At 41.6% G+C, this 19,537-nt stretch overlaps 3 protein-coding genes across 15 annotated transcripts in view; 1 reads left to right on the forward strand and 2 right to left on the reverse strand.

Moving 5' to 3' along the window:
• Positions 1–18,196, forward strand: part of LOC102086227 (rap1 GTPase-activating protein 1) — an 82,491-nt gene extending 64,295 nt beyond the window's left edge. For 5 of the 10 annotated variants that reach the window (XM_065028429.1, XM_065028460.1, XM_065028449.1 and 2 more), the window contains one exon: positions 17,005–18,196. In XM_065028429.1, the coding sequence (XP_064884501.1) occupies positions 17,005–17,048 (44 nt within the window). In that variant the 3' untranslated portion in view covers positions 17,049–18,196. The other 5 variants (XM_065028444.1, XM_065028440.1, XM_065028422.1 and 2 more) reach the window with 4 other exon arrangements.
• Positions 4,759–13,206, reverse strand: GSTK1 (glutathione S-transferase kappa 1). Of its 4 annotated transcripts, none has more exons than XR_010465904.1 (8): positions 12,988–13,206; positions 12,285–12,366; positions 11,376–11,504; positions 10,947–11,047; positions 10,499–10,534; positions 7,560–7,676; positions 6,335–6,764; positions 4,759–5,069 (listed from the first exon to the last, which is right to left on the reverse strand). XR_010465904.1 is itself a non-coding variant. In XM_005506307.4 (8 exons), the coding sequence occupies exons 1-8, from the start codon at positions 13,051–13,053 to the stop codon at positions 5,020–5,022; spliced, it is 675 nt and encodes a 224-aa protein (XP_005506364.1). In that variant the 5' UTR covers positions 13,054–13,206; the 3' UTR covers positions 4,759–5,019. The 4 variants fall into 4 exon arrangements, 2 of the variants coding, with proteins under 2 accessions (XP_005506364.1, XP_005506365.1); XM_005506307.4 differs by having other exon boundaries at positions 6,335–6,428; XR_010465906.1 differs by lacking the exon at positions 10,499–10,534.
• The window catches only part of LOC106145782 (antigen WC1.1-like), a 20,816-nt gene continuing 17,075 nt past the window's right edge, over positions 15,797–19,537 (reverse strand). The window contains 8 exon segments of the mRNA XM_065028759.1: positions 15,797–15,925; positions 16,490–16,585; positions 16,882–17,019; positions 17,327–17,362; positions 17,558–17,886; positions 17,946–18,018; positions 18,771–18,869; positions 18,872–19,081. Of these exon segments, the coding sequence (XP_064884831.1) occupies positions 15,804–15,925; positions 16,490–16,585; positions 16,882–17,019; positions 17,327–17,362; positions 17,558–17,886; positions 17,946–18,018; positions 18,771–18,869; positions 18,872–19,081 (1,103 nt within the window). The 3' untranslated portion in view covers positions 15,797–15,803.

Consider the following 19,537-nt stretch of genomic DNA (forward strand, 5'->3'; position numbering starts at 1 on the left):
GCCTCCATGTTGTGCTGTGTGTGAGGTCACCGCTGGAGGACTGTCTCGGTGCACACTGGTGAGGAGCACAGGTATCAGACATGGAGAAGTGCTGTAGACCTGTGGTTCAGGGTGAAGACAGGCCGCTGGGCCATCCTTGGTCTCACTGGAAGAGTACAGCAAGTATTGTAAGCCTTCACAGTAAATACAGTAAATCCTATACCTTCTTCCTCAAATGATCTTCCATAGCCAGTTGGCTCTGGACTGTTTAATCTACCTTTCTTGGTTGCCTGCTCTCTCTCAGGGACAGCATTTCTCATTGAAACACCTCTCTCTGCCCTAAGTCTATGTTCAGTTTTATTCTCTCCTTTATTGTTGGGTTTCCTTTGCTCAGATGCCATCTACCTTTCTCTGCAGCTATCCTCTGCTTCCTATGGTTTCATTATTTTACTGAACCACTTTCTTTTTCTCATTTTGTGACTTTGAACCTATCTCTATGCTTGCTTGTTTGCTTTCTGCCTAGTATTGGTGGAACATACATCTCCATTCCAATTTCACAGCTTTTCAAGACATGGGAAGTAGGACTGGATGTCCTACTGAGGTCTGTGATAGAGCAAAGGGGAACAGAACTCCAGGTTTGTTCCCTAGAGTTCATAGTCCAGTTTTGCCTGTGTCACTGAGAGTCTCTCTTTTGGCTTGAAGTCCCTTTCCTTGCCCAGTATTTTCTCTGGCTTGACAGCTAAACAGCATGCTACTTTGCAAGTGATATGAGACTCTCAGGAGCTAGTTTGGCATATAGCTAAGTAGAAGAGGTGTCATCTTTAAGGAAGAAAACTATTCCAGCTATTCCTAAATAATTGGCAGTTCTTATTAAGGCTTAACATCTGCCCCAATGCCTAGTAAAAAGACACAACAGTTTAGATCCTCAATGTTTTTTCAAGTAATGCTCAGCTTTTAGCTGCCCTGGTGGCATTCAGAGCAGCCAGATAAACAGTTCAACTCAGTGTGGTGGCAGCTGTTGGTGTCACAGCAGAGTGACATTTACAGACAGCAGATCTGAAAGTGAAGCGATGTAAAGAAGCTGGTACTCAGTGATGAGACTACTGCCAAAGATAAGTACTGAGAATGTCAGTAAAGCTGCCAGCCACTGTTTACTGGGATAATCATCAGAGTGTCTGCCAAGAGCTTGTGCTCACAATCAGGTCTCTGTAACGCAGGAGTAAGGTTGCCTAACCAGGAGGCAGAACTTCCTCAAAGCTCTGCTCCCAAGCAGGCAACTTTTGCACAAAGCAAGTATAGAGTCAGAATTGCGACAATATGCATACTCACTGATATAAATGCAAAGGCTGTAACCACTTACTAGTCACAGGCAATAAGTAATGTAAGGAAAAGCCTGAATTTAGATTTTGCTAATCTTCGTAGTGTTTAAGTACTATTTTAGTACCCAAGGCTTTGAGCATTTAATTTCCACTGACTTCAAGTAGGTCTAAGGGCCTTTAAGGTAATTTTGGGAAATACGTATCTCATTCAGTCCATCTGCCAAATCAACAATGTTCTGTCACAAAGGCTGTATTTTTTCAGCCAAGCTTGTTCAAAGGACAAAGTTTCTTAAGACCTTGGCTTTCACCAAGGGATTATTTCAATATATTCCTTGCATTCTCCCCAGCTGAGTTCATTACCTCCACGAAACTTCATTTTACCCATTTGTGAGACAGCACTGCCCATGGCAGTGGCCTCAGGTCAGTGAGGTGATCTAGCTTAAAGTGATGTTTCAGTCATTCAATTTTTATCACAACCTCAAAATCTGTTTGATAGCACAAATTGGAGACTAGCAGATTTCAAGGGGAAAATGGTAAAAAAAATTATTTTACATGGCTTCAAGGGACTCAGAGAAACCTATGGCATCCACATAGATAGAAGCATTGAATTGTTTTGGTTGGAAAACACCTTTAAGATCATCAGGTCCAACCATTAACCTAACACTGTCAAGTCCACCTCTAATCCATGCTCCTAAGAACCTCATCTATGCATCTCTTAAACACCTCCAGGGATGGTGACTCCACCACTTCCCTGGGTTGCCTGTTACAATGCCTGACAACCTTTTCTGTGAAGAAATTTTTCCTAATATTCAAACTAAACCTCCCCTGGCGCAATTTGAGGCCATTTCCTCTTGTCCTACCACTTATTACCTTGGAAAAGAGACTGACACCCTCCTCATGACAACCTCCTTTCAGGTAGTTTTATAGGGTGATAAGGTCTCCCCTTAGCTGCCTTTTTTCCAGGCTAAACAGCCCCGGTTCCCTCAGCCGCTCCTCATCAGACCCCTCACCAGTTTCATTACCCTTCTCTGCACTCTCTCCAGCACCTCAATGTCTTTCTTATAGTGAGGAGCCCAAAACTGAACACAGTATTCAAAGTGGGGCCTCATCAGTGCTGAGTACAGGGGGACGATCACTTTTCTAGTCCTGCTGGCCACACTATTCCTGATACAAGCCAGGATGCTGTTGGCCATTTTGGCCACCTGGGCACACAGCTGACTCATGTTCAGCCGGCTGTCAACCTCCACCCCCAAGTACTTTTCCACCAGCCAGCTTTTCAGCCACTCTTTCCCAAACCTGTACCGTTGCATGGGGTTGTTGTGGCTTAAGTGCAAGACCCAGCACTTGGCCATACTGTACCTCATGTAGTTGGCCTCAGCCCATTGGTCTGGCTGGTCCAGATCCCTATGTAGAGCCTTCCTGTCTCTGTGCAGATCAAAACTCCCACCCAACTTGGTGTCACCTGCAAACTTACTGAGAGTACACTTGATTCCCTTGACCAGATCACTGATAAAGATATTAAACAGAACTGGCCCCAATAGTGAGTTCTGGGGAACACAACTTGTGACCAGCTGGATTTGACTCTGCCCACCACAACTCCTTGGGTCTGGCCATCCAGCAAGTTATTTACCAATGAAGAGCACACCAGTCCAAGCCATGACCAGACATGTTCTCCAGGAGAATGCTGTGGGAAACAGTGTTCAAGGCTTTACTAATGTCCAGGTAGACAACATCCACAGCCTTTCCCTCATCCACTAAACACATCACCTCTTCACAGAAGGAGATCATGTTAGTCAAGCAGGACCTGCTTTTCATAATTTTTCATGGTTACTGGGACTGATTGCACGGTTGTCCTGTGCATGCCATATGATGGCACTCAAGAAGATTTGCTCCATAACCTTCCCCAGCACTGAGGTCATGCTGACAGGCCTGTATTTCCCTGGATCCTTCTGGCTGTTCTTGTAGATTGGCATCACATTTGCTAACCTCTAGTCAACTGGGACCTCCCTGGTTAGCCTGGACGGCTGATAAATGATGGAAAGTGGCTTGGTGAGCAGCTGTGCCAGCTCCCTCGGTACCTTTGGGTGGATCCCATCTGGCCCCATAGACTTGTGCATGTCTAAGTGATGTAGCAGGTCATTAAACATTTCCCCTTGGATTATTTGGGCCTCATTCTGCCCCCTGTCTTCCAGCTCAGGGGGCTGGGTAGCTGGATCACAACTGGTCTTACTATTAAAAACTGAGGTAAGAAGGCATTAAGTACCTCAGCCTTTTCCTCATCATGATAACTTCCTTGTCATTCTAACTCCTAAATGAATGTAGCCTCTTACATATCTTACAAAAGTTTCCTTCAATTCCAGGCTGGATTTGCCCAAAGACTAATGGGTGTTGGGTGGAAAGGAGGAAGGAGTTTTCAAATTATAGGATATTTCCTGAAGAGCTGAAAGAGGTGTAAGAAGAACAAATGATACTTCCACAATACTTACAGCTGTAAGAACATGAGGGATATAGATTATTTTTCTGATGCTTTGGTCCAGGATTTGCTGTTCAAGTGAACAAGCATGAATATGCTTTACCTTAAAGTTAAGAAAGAAACAAAAAATGGAATTCCAGCTGCTGCCAGTTCTTCTGCTTTCTTCAGTGATGTGTCAGAGACAGCTAGGAATCATTGAGAAATCAAGCCTCATACGAACCCAATTCATTTGAGTGTGTTATTCCAATTCAGCCAATATAGGACCAGCTTCAAACTATTTCTAACTACTGTAATTAGAAGTGAGAGTGAAAAATGAAGTGTTTTCGTTTAAATGTTGTTTGCCTATCTTTCCCACTGCAGTCTATATGAGGGGAAGCCCCTCATTGCCATAACCAAATCATTCTTGGATAAGCAGCAATTAGGTGATCCTTGAGGAAGCAAAACACAGTCTGGTTCAGTTACCAACTAAACTCACATGGGATTCACCACTGTCCTCCACAGACATTATTGTAAAACTGATGTTAGTCAAAAACCCCTGCAAGGTCTGGGGTTGGTGCCTGAGAATCCATGTGTGTGGTGGTCTCCTCAAATGTCAGTCACTGCAGAGCAAGGTGTGTACAATACTGTCCAGGAGGGGAACAGTTTCTTTCAAAATTTCTGATTGCTTCCCCAGATTTTTCTTTGGGCTTTAGTTGTCCCTCTCTCTTCCACTTTTCTCTCTTGCGTCCACTCCAACTGCCATGCTACAGAGTAAAAGGAAGCATGAATAGCTTGTCCTGTAGTTCTACTGTCTATGTAGTACCTTTGACTTAAAATAAAAGGAGAATGTGGCCAGCTTTTCTTTGGCTGTGTGTGTTTCTAAAGGACAAGCAGGAAGACATGAGAAATCCAGTGATCACAGTCCCATAACAACAAATTAATCCTCATGCTTTTAGGGTAAGAGAAACTGAACTAATGGGGAAATAACAATGTTTAATCCATAAGAAGTTAAATATTTAATGTTTAATCTTTAATGTTAATCATTAATCTTTGAAAGAAAAGAAGCACATTTGTATTGGTAAAGACCTCACCAGACTGGTAATACTGGCAAACCTTGAACTTTTTCCTAATTAGAGATAGGACTGAGCTGTAAAGTGAACTGTTAAAGACGAGAAAGCCACCTCTTCATAAAATCAGATACATTCAGATAATCTGAAGACTGATCATGTACATGTATATTTTCCCTTTTATATATTTCCCCAGGACTTTTCACATCTTGTGGCTTGGAACTGATGGAACTGGCCCCTGCCATTTTTCACCTGCAAGACAAACCAGCACAAAAGATAAATTTTAATATGTAGAAGTGATTTGCCAGTCACATTTCTGCAGTACAATGACTGGTCCTACTCCTCTTTCGAAGGGTAAATACTGATGATGGAATACAGATTTTTATCTTGTTTGGCCAGCTCCAAAAATCCTTCACTGTCTAGTCACAACTGAAGCTGCACAGAAGAATTACTTTCCTCGTCACAGATAAGAGATTCTACAGGTCTGTGGCACCCCACATGAGGGTGAAGCCAATATTTTTTAGGACTCCTTTTTTGAAGGGCTGGGGCTAAGGAAAAGAAAAAGGGTGGAAGGCTGGGGAGTCAGAGAAACAAAAATAAAATCTGTTCCAGTTCTTGGACTAGAAACCAGACCACAACATTCCAATCAGCGTTAGTGACTATCATAGTGCGTGTTGTGAAGTGAATCTTCCTCATTCTCATTTTCATCAAGAATATTTTTTTTTTAATCAGAAACCCATCAGAAAAGAATATAAGCCTCCAAAAATTCCCTTATTTTTAGGCCTATGACTAATTTTAATTTACATTAATTAAGATTTTCTGCTGAAGTTTTTCAACAAATGCATCAGAGCTAATTATGTGCATAACTCTTTATTGTGATGGCTCTCCTGCCAAATCTTGAGATCAATAATCAAAATGCCCTCTGACTCACTTAAAAGCAGCTGACTAAGTTTTATTAGTTATCACAACCTATTCAAATTATCTTTAAGAGTTCATATTTTATTAACAGCAAAATGAAAAGAAGTATGGCCAATATATGAATTTCTGTTAAAAAGTCGTGTATTTGCATAATTATAAGTTATGGATTTGGGAGCTGTGCTAATGTGCTTTTTATTAAGAAGGAACAGATATTAAATGAAAAAAAAAAAAAAAAGTATCAGCCATAGTCTTAATCTTAGCCAAGATCTAATGCCCAGTACCAAAAGGTTAAACACGAACATACTGAAAACTAAAAGAGTGTCAATAGTAACTTCAGAATGGCATGTGTCACACAAAGCCTTGAAACCAAGAGAGAATGGAGAACTCAAGTTACTTCTTGTTTTGAAAAGGACTACATCTTTGGTCACTCTGACTCTACTGAGATACACTCCAGTCAGCAGTTTCATCCCATGAGAAGTATACCCAACATTCTTTAATATTTGAAAGACACAAAGAGTGTTTTATTTAGCTGTATTACATATTTCAATAAAAGAGGGTGAAAGCATGAAATCCAAAGTGATGTTATTAAATATACTCACCTATAATGCTGCCTAGCAGCTCTAAACGATCGGAGCCAAAAAAGAGATGAGGTTCCCCATTAAAATGTGCCACAACAGTAGGCATCCCAAATGCCTATTGACATCATGGAGATGAAACAGAGAATTTTATAATGAGAGAAATTTTTGCAGAGACATGATCAATCTTCAGGAATAAAAAGTAAAAACTTTTGACTTTTTTCCCTTCCCTTCTTTTCACCTCTTTCATTCTTAAAGATGAATCTAATGGAGCTATAAAAAAAGTAAAGGACTCTCCAGAGCCTGTGTGCCCTTTTGAAGGAACAAAAAAGCAGCCTGATAAATCCACAGCTTTATGTCAAGTAGTGATAAATGGTATCTCTTATTACTGGCCTTGGAGCTCCCTATCCTTGTCGTCTGACTGGAATGAGCTGAATGGGTCAACCTTGGTTTCCTAGATGAAAATGCAATAAATTACCAATAGCAGTTAGTTAGCTTTTGCATGTTCAAAAAGCAAAGACCACCTTAGAGAGATGGTCTATATAGTCCTGTTGCAGTTTAGCCACATCCTCAGCTAGCAACTAAATTCATGTGCTGCTTGCTTATCCCTCCCCTGCCCCTGGTTGGGATGGGAGGAGAATCAGGAAACAAAAGGCAAAACTCGTGGGTTGGGATAAGAACAGTTTAACAGAACAGTGGAAAAGAAAGAAAAAAACCCCACAACAACAACAACAATAATAATAATGAAAGAATATACAAAGTGAGGGATACACAGCACAATCTCTCACCACATGGTAATCCCTGTATGCCATCCACCTTTTCTGGGCAAACTATTCCTGTGAAGCAGCAATCATGGATTCCCAACCACAGCCTATATTGAAACCTCCCTGCCTCTACCCTGGGTCCCAGACAGCAGCTTGTGCTCAAAACACAACAGCACCAAACCACGCAGTCCAGAGAGTACCCTCGACTGCCCCGCTCCCCAACAGTGACAGAGAGACTACCCCCTGGCCAGCCCCCATTTTATAACTGATCATGACCTTATTGGGATCGAATATCCCTTTGTCTAGTTTTGGGTCAGCTGTCCCGGCTGTGTGTCCCCAAAGCTACCTGTGGAAATTCACCCTACCTTGGCCAACCTAGCACAAGTGCTTTCTAATCATCACCTTCATTGTTCTTTGCTTGCCAGTATTGTTAATAAGGAAGGAGTGCACAGCAGTGATGACAAATGGGATTGGAAGCATCTTACCCCGTATTTTATTGCTTCCTCTGTTGTCTCTTTCAGTCGGTTCTTCACTGCAGAGGATGAAATCATTTCAAGTTGTTTCTGGGCAACCTCTGATGACAGCCCAGCCTGTCCTGCAACCTGAGAAGACATGATATAATTAAGAGTACTCTAACACTAAATATTCTATTTCCTACTATGGTCTAATTAATTTAATCTTCAGTGTTATCACCCAAGGTTTATTACAAAAAAAAGTACAAAATACCCTTGAGGCACTTTTTGCACAATTGTCTTACTGTATTCCCAACCCATTCATAGTTTTTCAACTCTCAGATAAAACGCAGAAGGGATATTTTAAACTTCCAAGCCCTACGTCTGAACTTTTTTTCTTTTCAGGAGTTCCTAAACAGAGATAAAGAGAGAGAGAGAAAGAGAGAGAGAAGGGGTTTAACCTCTGATCCAATGACTTATCAGATAACTTACCAAAAAAAGCACGCGTTCTGAAAAAAGAAAATCTTACTGTACAAGTCTGACAAAACAGTTTGTGTGACAAATGTAGCCACACAGGAACTATAAGTGATACTGCATGAAAGAGACTGCAGCTCACAGAGGTCAAAGAGTTGCGTTATTAATGTATCTTTTTAGCCTCCTCTGTATCTCTGCCACACAGGACATAAAGTGGCCCAGGGTAAAGATCAGATGTTTGTCGGGTAACATCAAAGTTACAAGTACCTGTTTTAATAAAGTATTTCACAAACAATGTTAACTTCCATGCCATCTACCTGATGACATATCTTTTTTTCTTAAAAAACAATCAAAAAACCAACAACAAAACCAAACCAAAAACCAAACCAAAAAACTTAAAGTATTGCACACAGACCAGTAATCCTCTGCACGCAGGTGTTAATGATTCTTTCTGTTTTCTTTTTTTTTTTTTTTTTCTCCCAATCACTTTTCATTTAGCATCCACGTTTTCTTATACCTTCTACTTCCACATCAGGGAGATTATGAGCTCTTTCTGACACTGCTTGAATATGAGATAAAAAGGTATAGCACTAGAGTAGAACAAAATGCTTTGTATGCTTGGTAGCCATGGTGCTTAGACTGCAATATTTATGGAGAAATGTAGTATCTGGCTCTCACCATTTAGGGCAGAAGGGGTATTTAACCGGACCAGGGCAGGATTCAAAGACTACACATGTCTTCTACAGTAATTTATGTGAAGTTATTGCTGACTAAAAAAAAAAGAAGTGAAAAAAAAATACAAAGGAACTGTATCAAATAAACAACATTCAACTTTTTGTAATTGTTCATAAAATAAATTCACCTATAAAGACTCAGATTAAATGGCTGGCACCCTTCATCCAGCTTTGGATGGTGTATTTCCACAAGACAGGAATGTTTAGTACTTGCTGCAGGGGTGAATTAAAACAGACACAAGCAAACAAGGAGATGTCTACCTTTCTGCCTTGCTGAGCACAGGTGAATACTCAAAAACCACCAAACAGTGACTAAAATACATAAAGATCTTTCTGAATATAGAATTTTTTTCTCTGAAGTTCTGCAAATCCTTGCTTTATCTTTATTTAAATGATGATGCAAGGATGTTCTGTATATATTTATGTACTGGGTCTGGCTGGGATGGAGTTAATTTTCTTCATAGCTCATAGGGTTCTGTGGTTTATATTTGTGATCAAACCCATGCTGATAACACCCTAATGTTTTAGCTGTTTTTGAACAATGTTTGTGGAATGTTAAGGCCTTCTCTGTTCCTCACTCTCCCTCCCACACCCCCAGTGAACAGCTTGGGGGTGCACAAGAGGTTGGGGAGGACACAGCAAAGCAGATCACCCAAACTAAACAAAGAGATGTTCCATGCCCTGTAACATCATACTCAGCAATCAAAAGTGGGGAGGGGGGTTTAGAGAGGTTGGTCACCTTTTGCTTGGGCACTGGCTGGGCACTGGTCTGCCCACAGGAGGTGATAAGTGATTGCCTCTGCATCATGTTTTGTTTTCTTTCTGTCTTCTTCCACTTCTCCTTTGCTTATTAAGCAATTTTATGTCTACCCACAAGTTTTCTTCCTTTTATTGTTCCTTTCTTCTTCCCCATTCCACTGGGCAGCAGGTAGAAACGAGCAAGTATCTGTGTAGTGCTTAGCTGCCTGCCAGGGTTAACACACCACAGTAAATTATATCCTTCAAATCTTGCCTCTTGAAAAGGTGAAGTGCAAACATTTGCTGAAATTCTGGTAAAAGGGTACACTAAGATGAAATGCAAGGACTAGCCTCTGGGGAAATGGCAAGACTGCAAGTTTCAGGTTTCAAATAGGGAAGCTGGATACGAGAGACTAGCCATGGAAAATTCCTCTCTTTTCTTCATAGTCCAAGAACTTGAAAAATAAAATAAGGTAGAAATGGAGCCCTTAAAGAGGATCTCATGGTAAACTAACTTACATGCCATTACAGTTTTAACTGTAATAGAACCTAAACAGTAAAAGAAAATTAATCTAATGAGTACAATTTCTAAGCATGTAATAGGGCAATAAAGCACTGAACTTAACAGTAAAGCCTGGCTCCATCACACCAAAGAAAGTCACTTCCATGACATGTTGAATTTACCTGATGATTTCATAAAGCAGCAAAACCTCAGTGCTTTCTGGAGACACTGTTCATACTTTCACACTTTCACGTAATAAAACAGCATTAACAGATAATTCGTTGTCCATCCTGGGTATCTTGCCACATGAATTAACAAAAAAGGAGATTCTGGTTCCAAGTGTCATTCAAAGCACGACCAAAAAAACCCATTCCAAACATAGCTGCTAAGGAAATTAAATCCACTTTTTTCTAGAACTCCAAGTGATCATTTGACTAAGCTGTCTTCATGTGTATTCTGATCCAAGCTATCAATAAGAATCTGCATCAGAAATGCAGAAGCACCAACAAAAAGGAGACACTTACAGCCAATATATTCTCCGGCTGACTGATATCTTCATGCTGGTAAGAGAATGAAATAAGTAATTCAGTACTTAAGAACAAAAGCTTAGCTCTAGACTTGAAAGCAAGTTTTCTACGAAAATAGAAATAAAAACAATACTAGTTGCTGGAAAAATTTCCTCAGAAAAAGTTTTAATTCACCTAATCTAGGAATGTATTAAGTACTTTCTGATATGAACTACTGATCCACTGAGCCCATAGGAGTCACCGTACATACCTAAAAAAAGGCAAATTAAGCTGACTATAAACTAGTTCTTCTCTTGTAATGGCTTCTGAACCACTATGACCCTAAGTTTCCTGCTATGACTTTTCATTAAAAGACACTCCCCTTTCTCTTGCTCAAATTGTACATTTGAATGAAGTGGGACACAACAGCAGAGAAAGGATCAAGTTGACTTCATAAAATACTGACCTGTGACCAAAAACGTATCCAGAACTCCCTAGATAAGGGTTCTAAGTATCGTGGTTGTGTCATGTCAATGGCTGTGATAAAGCGCATGGCCCCAAGAGTGCCTGTGATTAGGAGGGAGACAGAGAAACATACTGAAACTAGGCACAGGATGAGGCACAGATATCGTCAGCACAAGTGCTAATCATACCTAAGAACAGTATGATCTTCTCTGTAACAGTCCTCAAACAGTAAAGCTTATGTTGATTTAAAGTATCTTCCATGCTATTATAATTCATCAGCATATTTCTCCACAAGTTCCTTTTATGGTTAAAAGTGTAAAGACTTCATCTGGCTGTGGCCAGAGAATTCATCTTCACCTTTACTGGAAGGGAGAATTTGAACCCGCAGTGCTGGAGTTGAAAGATACCAGATAAGCTGTTTCTTACTTACTTTTACCAAGAATACGTTGGAAGTCATCTCCTGAAATTTGTACAGGCACTTGGTAGTATTCTGCCATCCTTTTTATATCCTTCAGCAGGTATTCTGCACGCTTTGGCAACATTGCTGGGGGCTTGTTACCTTCCAGAAAAAAACTTCTGTTGAGATTTTCAACTGTACTATAATGACCGTGTACAAAACAAAACTGGACAAATTAGACTTCATCCATACATGTGCCTAAAGAAGAGTATAATTTCATATTGGCTTACTGAAACATATGCAGCATTTTCAAAGATAATGCTTAAACATGATTTATTTTGATTTTGCACAGATCAACCCTTTAAGTTAGCAGAACCAGCTTTAAACCAAAGTATAAATGTCCTAGCAGGGATTTATACTGATTCAGACAAATGACTTTTAAGGTAAACAACTATTAATGTGTGGATAAACAAATGTAGAGACTTGTTAGTTTCATGATTTATGAATTATAAGTCTCAGTGATTAATTTGTTCCAGTAAGGTCACAAGTACCATTTTATGGCATACGATCCTTCAAGCATATTACAAAGTGCAAGAGTTCCACAAATAAATTCAGGTTTGAATGCAAGGCAAAACTTTAAAAAAACATTCCATATCAAATTATTATCCTGGTTTAGAGCTGGTAAGATTTGGCATAGACCATATAACCCACCAACAATCAGAGGTTGTGTAGCTGCAACAGTATGAAGTCATTTGTGCCTTATTTCTCAGTCACTACTGAGCTCCACAATCCTATAATTAGTTTAATTAGTTCATTATCAGTGCCAAAACTTAATTTAAAGCTAGGACTCTGCAGTCACTAAGAGCTTGCCCACTAGTCATCTCCTAGTGAAGGTGTTTTGTTTTTTTTTTCCTACAGGGTTAATTGCCCTATATTGCCTACCAGTTGCTTGCATTATGCCACCAAGGAAAGCTGGACGAAAGCGCAGATCAATATTCCAGATGTGCTGGTACCTGCAGAGTACCTGCAACATAAAAAAAGCAGTGCCAGATTATCACTCAGGGGATGTGTCTGTAGAACTGCATGCAGCTAGGAAATAAGCTAAAGCATGAAATAAACACGGCAGATGAATCTTCTTCTATTATATTAGTGATAGTCCTCAAATCCTTTTCTGGATGCTGCCAGTGAACTCTGATCTCAGAAAAATGGAAAGAATCGCAAGGGTAAATAAGGAAAAGATCAAGATTGTGAGCAGACAAATGGCACTTGCTAAGCATCAAAACTATCCCTAAAGCAAAATGTTCCCAAGAACTCCCATAGCACAGGCTATGCTACCATTTGGCTGAGACATGCTTCCTTAGGGTTCCTGATTACGTGAGGAAGAAACAGAAATACCCTTTACAAGCGAGATAAAAATAAACCCGAAACATAGGTGGGGAGGGCGCTGACTGCAGCAGGGTGAGAAGGCACCGCGAGTCGGCCGGACAAGCTGCCCTTCGACCGCCTCCTCAATGGGAGGCTGCGGCTGGAGTGGCTGCCCGAGCCCGTCCGTCCCGGCGCTCAAGCAGCCGCAGCGGGCCGCGGCAGAGGCTCGGGCCCCGGGAGAAGGGCGGGGCGCATCCAGAACGGGTACCCTCCATCTCACCTCAAACCCCAACCAGGAGTAAGGGGATACCACATCGTAGAAGAGCTCCACGAGCGTCCGCCCCATCCTGAACAGCGTCCCGTCCCCTCCCCTGCCTTCCAGCGGCCACTACCCAGCGCTCCCCAGCACCTCCCCCGGGGCAGGAGAGGGGCGGTGGCGGAGGCGGAGTGTCCTTCCGCTCCGTAGGCCGCAGCCGCGCTTCGACCTTCTTGGGTCGTTCCCTCCGTCTTTGCCTGTGCCGCTGCCACGGCGTGCCTGAGGCTGAGTCCCAGCTGTGAAGTGCCCTTTGCTGTCTCTCCTTTTAAGTCCGGCTTGAGAGGAAGAGGAGTGATGGAAGCGGGAGCGAGCCTGTGCCCTTCTCCATGGCGAGGCAGGAGGAGAGGAGGCTCCAGAGAAGTGAAGCCGGGAGCTGACTCAGCGGGGCAGTCCAGAATGTTAGCTAGAAAATTAGTAGTTATGAACCATTCTTTCTATGTTCACTTACATTTTGTAAAGATTTTTCTTATGCTACAATCTAAAGCACAGAAATAATTACTATTTTTCCTTTTTTGTATTATCCTTTATTATTATGTTATATAGACCAGTCAAGTAATCTGGAAGTCTCTTTCTGCCTCTTCATGATATTTAAAAATCTTGTCAAGTATATTCCAATATCTCATTGAAAACAGTACATAGTATGTAGTGGCAAAATATTATCTTGCTACTTCCCATCTCCTTTTTGAGAGTACATTCATTTTAGTATTTTAGTATTTATTATTTTAAGAAGTAAATGACTCTTGCCTGGAGCTACATGTCGAGGTGATTACTCTCCCTTAGGATCACTTTTAACAAAGTGACTTGCCTTTGGCAGACTTGTCTTCCCTTTTGAATTTCTTCTTCACTACTTTCAGTCCAGGTCAGAATGGATAAAGTTGCACAAACATCCTATGCATCACAGAATCATAACAGTACAGAGTACTTGTATGCTCCCACAATATTCCACAGGAAGCTCCATTCAGTGCTGAGAGGGAGACATCCATGGAAATGTAGATTTGACAGGATACTCAATACGAAGAAGTATTCACTTAATCCCAGTGCAATTTCTTCTGCCTCAGCCCTTGGCACAGGGTTGTATGGTGTCCTGAGGCTCGAGTAATGAGATTAATTAAATTCTTTGGGAAAGAGTTTGCTTTTCTGTGTGTCTTCTCAGCTGTTTGGGACAAACTTTATGTATCATGATGGAGAGAATAACTGTTGTTTTTATGTACAAATATCTTTCCTGTACTGAGGGCTCCCGGGCTGGATGCAGTATTCTAGGTGGGGTCTCGCTACAGTGGAGTAGAGGAGCAGAATCGCCTCACTTGACCCACTGGCCACACTCCTTTTGATGCAGCCCAGGATATGATTGGCTTTCTGGGCTGCAGGTGCACATTGTCAGCTCATGTCCAGTTTGTCACCCACCAGTACCCCCAAGTCTTTCTCTGCAGGGCTGCTCTCAATCCATTCATCCCCCAGCCTGTACTGATCCTGGGGATTGCCTCGACCCAGGTTCAGGGCCTTGTACTTGGCCTTGTTTAACTTCATGAGGTGAGGTTCTTATTTTCTCATTTCTCAAACCTCTCAGTGTATCTTTGGTTGGCACCCCTTCCCTCAAACTGCACTACGCAGCTTGGTGTCATCCACAAACTTGCTGAGAGTGCACTCAATCCCACTACTTATGCCATTAATAAGTATATGGAACATTAATGGTTCCAATAGGGACCCACGAGGGACACCACTTGCTACTAATTTCCATTTGGACTGCAACTCTTTGGATGTGGCCATACAGCCGATTCCTTATCCACCAAACTCAATTCTGTGAGTAGCCAGCTCTCTGATTCCTCAGGGGCAGCTAGTCCTGTGGTCTGTATTTAAGTGAAAGACATCCCTCAGTTCCCTCAGTTTTCACTGTTTTCTAATGTTATATACACACAAAGACATACAAATAATACCTATATAAAATTATGAGTCAGTTAAAGCACTATTTCACTTTTTACATAGTACTCAATGTTCAATATGAATAAGAAAAATAGATCTTATTTGAATTAATTGTCTTCTTGATAAGCATTTCAAAGCACGTAAGGAAAAGAATAGGTTTTAGTTTAATTTTAGATAATAAAATAGCCTTAATACAAGAAAAACTATAGAAAACAAAATTAAAGACATAGCACAACAGAGAGTCAGGGAGATGGGCAGCTGAGATCCAAAACTGCTTGTGCATTTGACAGTTAAACTCTCTGAGGCCGGGCAATAGCTAGGATCAGATCTAGAAAAACACAATCTCCTGACACTTGCTCTCCCTCAGGTTTTGTGACTAAAGAAAAAACAAATGAATAGACAAACAAACAAAAAAAAAACCCAAAGCAATCCCCCAAAAACCAAACTGGCAAACTGCATGTTTTTCATATCACTGAGATTAAAATTCCCTAATCAACTGCATATCAGTGTTCTTATTTGGCACATGTCTTTCCTCTGTTTTAATTCTCCTCATTTACCTGCAAGATGGAACAACAGTTTACAAGCTGTTGGAGTTGCAATTTCTGGGAAAAGCACTTGTCAAATTGTTGGATTCGTGTGACTGGATCCTGTAAAGAGTGCAATACTACCAGCAAACATTTAGTTTCAACTTCTTATACAGAAGACTAGCAGTTGTATACAAGATTGTATGATTCTTCCACCACAAGAGTTAAACTAAAATTTTTGGTTCACATCAAAACATCCCTAGTGGACATGAGGTGCAGCAAGAAAAAAGCTTTAATCACCAAAAGTGCTTTGGAAATTAAAAGCTACCCTGATTTTCAGTCTCTTTCTTTGTAGGATTCCCATCTTCCATTTCCTTGAGTTGCTCCAGGACTATTTTCTTCATCACTGTCCCCATTATAAAACGGTACCGTTGTTTTTGAACTCTCTGAAACGTGATCTAGGCAAATGAGAAAGTGTGTGATACCAGATTAAACTCTCCTTGGTTGCTAAGACTATATTATGAGGAAAAGAGTAAGCTGCAGTAATACCACCCAAGTCGAGGAGATTCTTGGGCAGTATTACTCCTGCAAGGTAAAGAGCTTACAGTGGAATAGCTAAGAAATCCCTCAGGGGCTCCATAACACCTCTCATGGCTCACAGGGGAGGCGAGCCATAAAGGGAGGAAAGCAGTCAACAGGAAGAAGCCTATAGATACACATAGCTGCTGGGAGATATAAATTATTTCTTCATTTGTTCCTGCTTTAAATAATTGCAGCAAAGGCCTTTTGTCTGTAGTTTGTTTGGGTTTGTTTGTTTGACTTAAACTGATCTATGTTCTGTGGCACAAATGAATTGTCCCTGTGAGAGGAATTGGCAGAGTTCAGTGGTCAGGAAACCCCCCTTCTCAAATCTAGGAATTTTCTGTTTTGTAGTAGATTTGGGAGCTGCAAAGTATCGGATTGGGCCACAAGGAAATACTAGCCTCAGTTGTTTTCCCTTTACAAAAGCAAGACACACAGACCTGGGAGGCCAGTCATGCCCTGCTTTTCCATCATCAGGTTAGAGTTGATCTCTTCATAGACAGCCTCAGAGAATGGGTCATAGGATACTCTGGAGCCTGAAAGTAAAAGGCAATAATCACTCACACAGTCTTTGTTCATACTCAGGATGGGGTAACAAAAAATAGAAGTGACCTAAAGGTGTCTATATAGCCTGGCTGGTACCCAGAAATTCACCAAAAGGTGCTGACTAATAAGCATTGCCGAACTCTTTCACTACCAGATTGTAAGTGGAAATCTCAGTGTGGCAGTAGATGCCATTCATCTTAGTCAACTATCCCCCAGGCTACCCAGCCAACTAAACACTTGCCAGCCATGTCAAGGACGCATTTCACGTCAGTCCTGAGAGACCTACCTCTCTGCTGTACCCTGGCACTTTGGATCTGTCCAGCAAGAATGGCAAGGACCAAGCAGAGAAGGGCCCCCAGAAAAATGCAGATGATGACAGGTGTTGAAATTCTTGTCCTCTCTGTTGCAGGGTGGTGTGGAGGATCTGAATGGAAATGGAGAGTCAACAGGTAGAGAATCAGGTGACCCAAAGCACTGCTTCTCTGTAGCCTCCTGCTGTGCCCATTCTAGCAGAAGGAGGCTGGTCACCTGCTACCCAGTTGTGGGTCTTGCTCAAGCACCTAGAATTCAGCAACTGGGCATAGTGCTACTTGGCTCTCCTTTACAAAAGGCTATGGAAGATGCTTTCTGATGAGCTAGAATATACTGCTGATTTACCTGCTGTGCAAGTATCATGGACATTAAATGCTCATTTGACAGGAGAATGAAAGAGGGAAGAAGGAGTGTTTTACCTGCTCTAGTGGATGATGCTGTCATTTCTGTCATACCTGCAAAAGGAAGGTAAGTCCAGATTAAGGAAGAGGCAAGTGTGAAAAATAGGGAGAACATCTCCACATCCCTTGTGAGCTTCCTGCAGTCAAAATTGTTAAGAGGCTAGTCACTGGAATGTACAGCTGACATAATATTCTTCTACCCACCTCCTTCCCAGATCTGTTTAATGAATCAAAGGACCAGTCACTAACCAGAGCAATCCACGGCAGCATCTTCCTTATGATCACAGTTTTTGCTGAACAAGGGCTTGGCAGGACAGTCCCAAAGAGATAGCTCTGTTCCTTTACAGTGCACCTTTTCCAACCAGATAGGACCACTCCCTTCCCCAAATGCCGCTTCGCTCAGAGCAGACACAGCAGATCCACAACCCAGCTGTCTGCATACAACATTAGCGTCTGCCATGTCCCAAGAATCATCACAGACTGTTCCCCAAGAGCCGTGGTGCCAAATCTCCACTCTGCCTGAACATCCATCCTGTCTTCCTATGACTCGTAACTTCTTGTCTGCAAAACACAGAAACCTTCTCTACTGCTGAAAAAACAGGAAGGTCTGTAGGGACCAATAAGGAGAAACAAAGACATAGAGGTATCTGAACAACTTGTAGATTTTGGACACTCAGAAAATGTGGCTGGAGACTTTGCCTCTTTTCTTCCTGCAGAATTTAAATACTGAAGTAAATAATTTGATTATTCTCTGAAAAGACTGAGGGAGTATAAAATGCCAGAAAATTAATCACCAAGTTATTTTTTGCTGTTACATTTATACTGCCTATTTATTTCTTGGGGATCACTGTTTGGCTATTGTTGTGAATAAAATAATCTTCCTGATGACTATGCTTGCTTTCTTGTGTGAGACAGCTGCAATCTCTTTCAGGAGATCTGAATGTCATCTAGAATTCATTTATGTTATAGTGGGAACCCACAGATATGAAATACTGTCGTAAGAGGAGGCATTAGAAATGAACCTTTGGAACTGAACTAATTTATACACTTGTCCATGGCTAAGCGCATGCATACATGTACATATGCAGTGATATGCCTCAATACATGTAGAAACACATACATGCCTCTAGACTTTTTGAGAAGTCTGCTTGAGAAGTCTGATCCTATCTCAGGTCTCAGAGACTGACTGTGTGTCACAGATTTTTGCTTTAAAACTATGCAATGGCACCATCATATCGGGGACTTCCTCAGGATTTCCACTGGGTAACTGCACTCCGTGTAATTTTAAGTCACTCATATCAGGGATATGAACAAAGAAAAATGTTTGTGCCATTTGCATGAAACCAGAAGTAATATATATCAGATAACAAACAAACATGAAGCAATTACTACAATGCCATATATGCATGCATAGATTTATGTATATGTCTGGGCAATCCTGTACAGATACATTTTTTATTACCAGTGCAAGAAATATGTGTCTCTTCTGCTCGGTTATCACATGAATGAGGATCCCAGGGGTCTGACTGACATTGCCAGAGAGAGCTGTGTTGCTCTCTCTGGTGTGGTCCAGCCATGTGGGCCCAGAACCTCTGCCATATGTGAAGTCTCTTGCGATTTCCCCACCATCTCCACAGTTCAGGTGTTTGCACACAATTGTTGCAATGAGTTGAGACATCCGATTGGAACAAATGCTCCCCCATGTCCCATTGTAGAAAACTTCCAGCCTCTCGGCACAATCATTGCCATCCACCAGCCTCAGGGTCAGGAACTCTAGAAGTGAAGACATAAAAATTAAATTAGGGGGACCTGATTCTACTAGGAACTTGCCCATGACAAGTGAAAACCAGAATCTGCTAACAATCCTGTTCATCAGTCTAAATGAGAAAGTGGCAGAGGAAACCAGTCTAAAAGTGACAAACACTTAAAACCAAAAGTCATACAGTGGTCCTCTGCTAGTCAGCATTCACCATCATCTACATCAACAAACAACAGTGATGGCCACACCCCACAGTTGCAGGCATATTTCTTTGGTATGTTGAAGGATAGATGCCATGTGCTCCTTTGATTTGTTCAAGATTTGGTGTGCAGTGACTTGCTTACAATAATTTCAGAGCCATCTGGAATGGCTTCCCTGCAGAAGCACAGGGCACCCCTGCAGCCCCCGTTGACTGAAACACTGCTACTTATAGCCAGTACATTTCACCCCTTACCTCTGTGAAACACCTG

This window comes from Columba livia, chromosome 1, assembly GCF_036013475.1.
Source record: "Columba livia isolate bColLiv1 breed racing homer chromosome 1, bColLiv1.pat.W.v2, whole genome shotgun sequence".
Classification (NCBI taxonomy): Eukaryota; Metazoa; Chordata; class Aves; order Columbiformes; family Columbidae; genus Columba; species Columba livia.

Excerpts from the sequence above, each read along its gene's own strand:
- GSTK1 (XM_005506307.4), bottom strand. The coding sequence starts at position 13,053 with ATGGGGCGGACGCTCGTGGAGCTCTTCTACGATGTGGTATCCCCTTAC. Across the intron at positions 12,367-12,987 it reads ACTCCTGGTTGGGGTTTGAG|GTACTCTGCAGGTACCAGCA; the intron begins GTGAGATGGAGG and ends TTTATGTTGCAG. Across the intron at positions 7,677-10,498 it reads AGCCGGAGAATATATTGGCT|GTTGCAGGACAGGCTGGGCT; the intron begins GTAAGTGTCTCC and ends ATGTCTTCTCAG.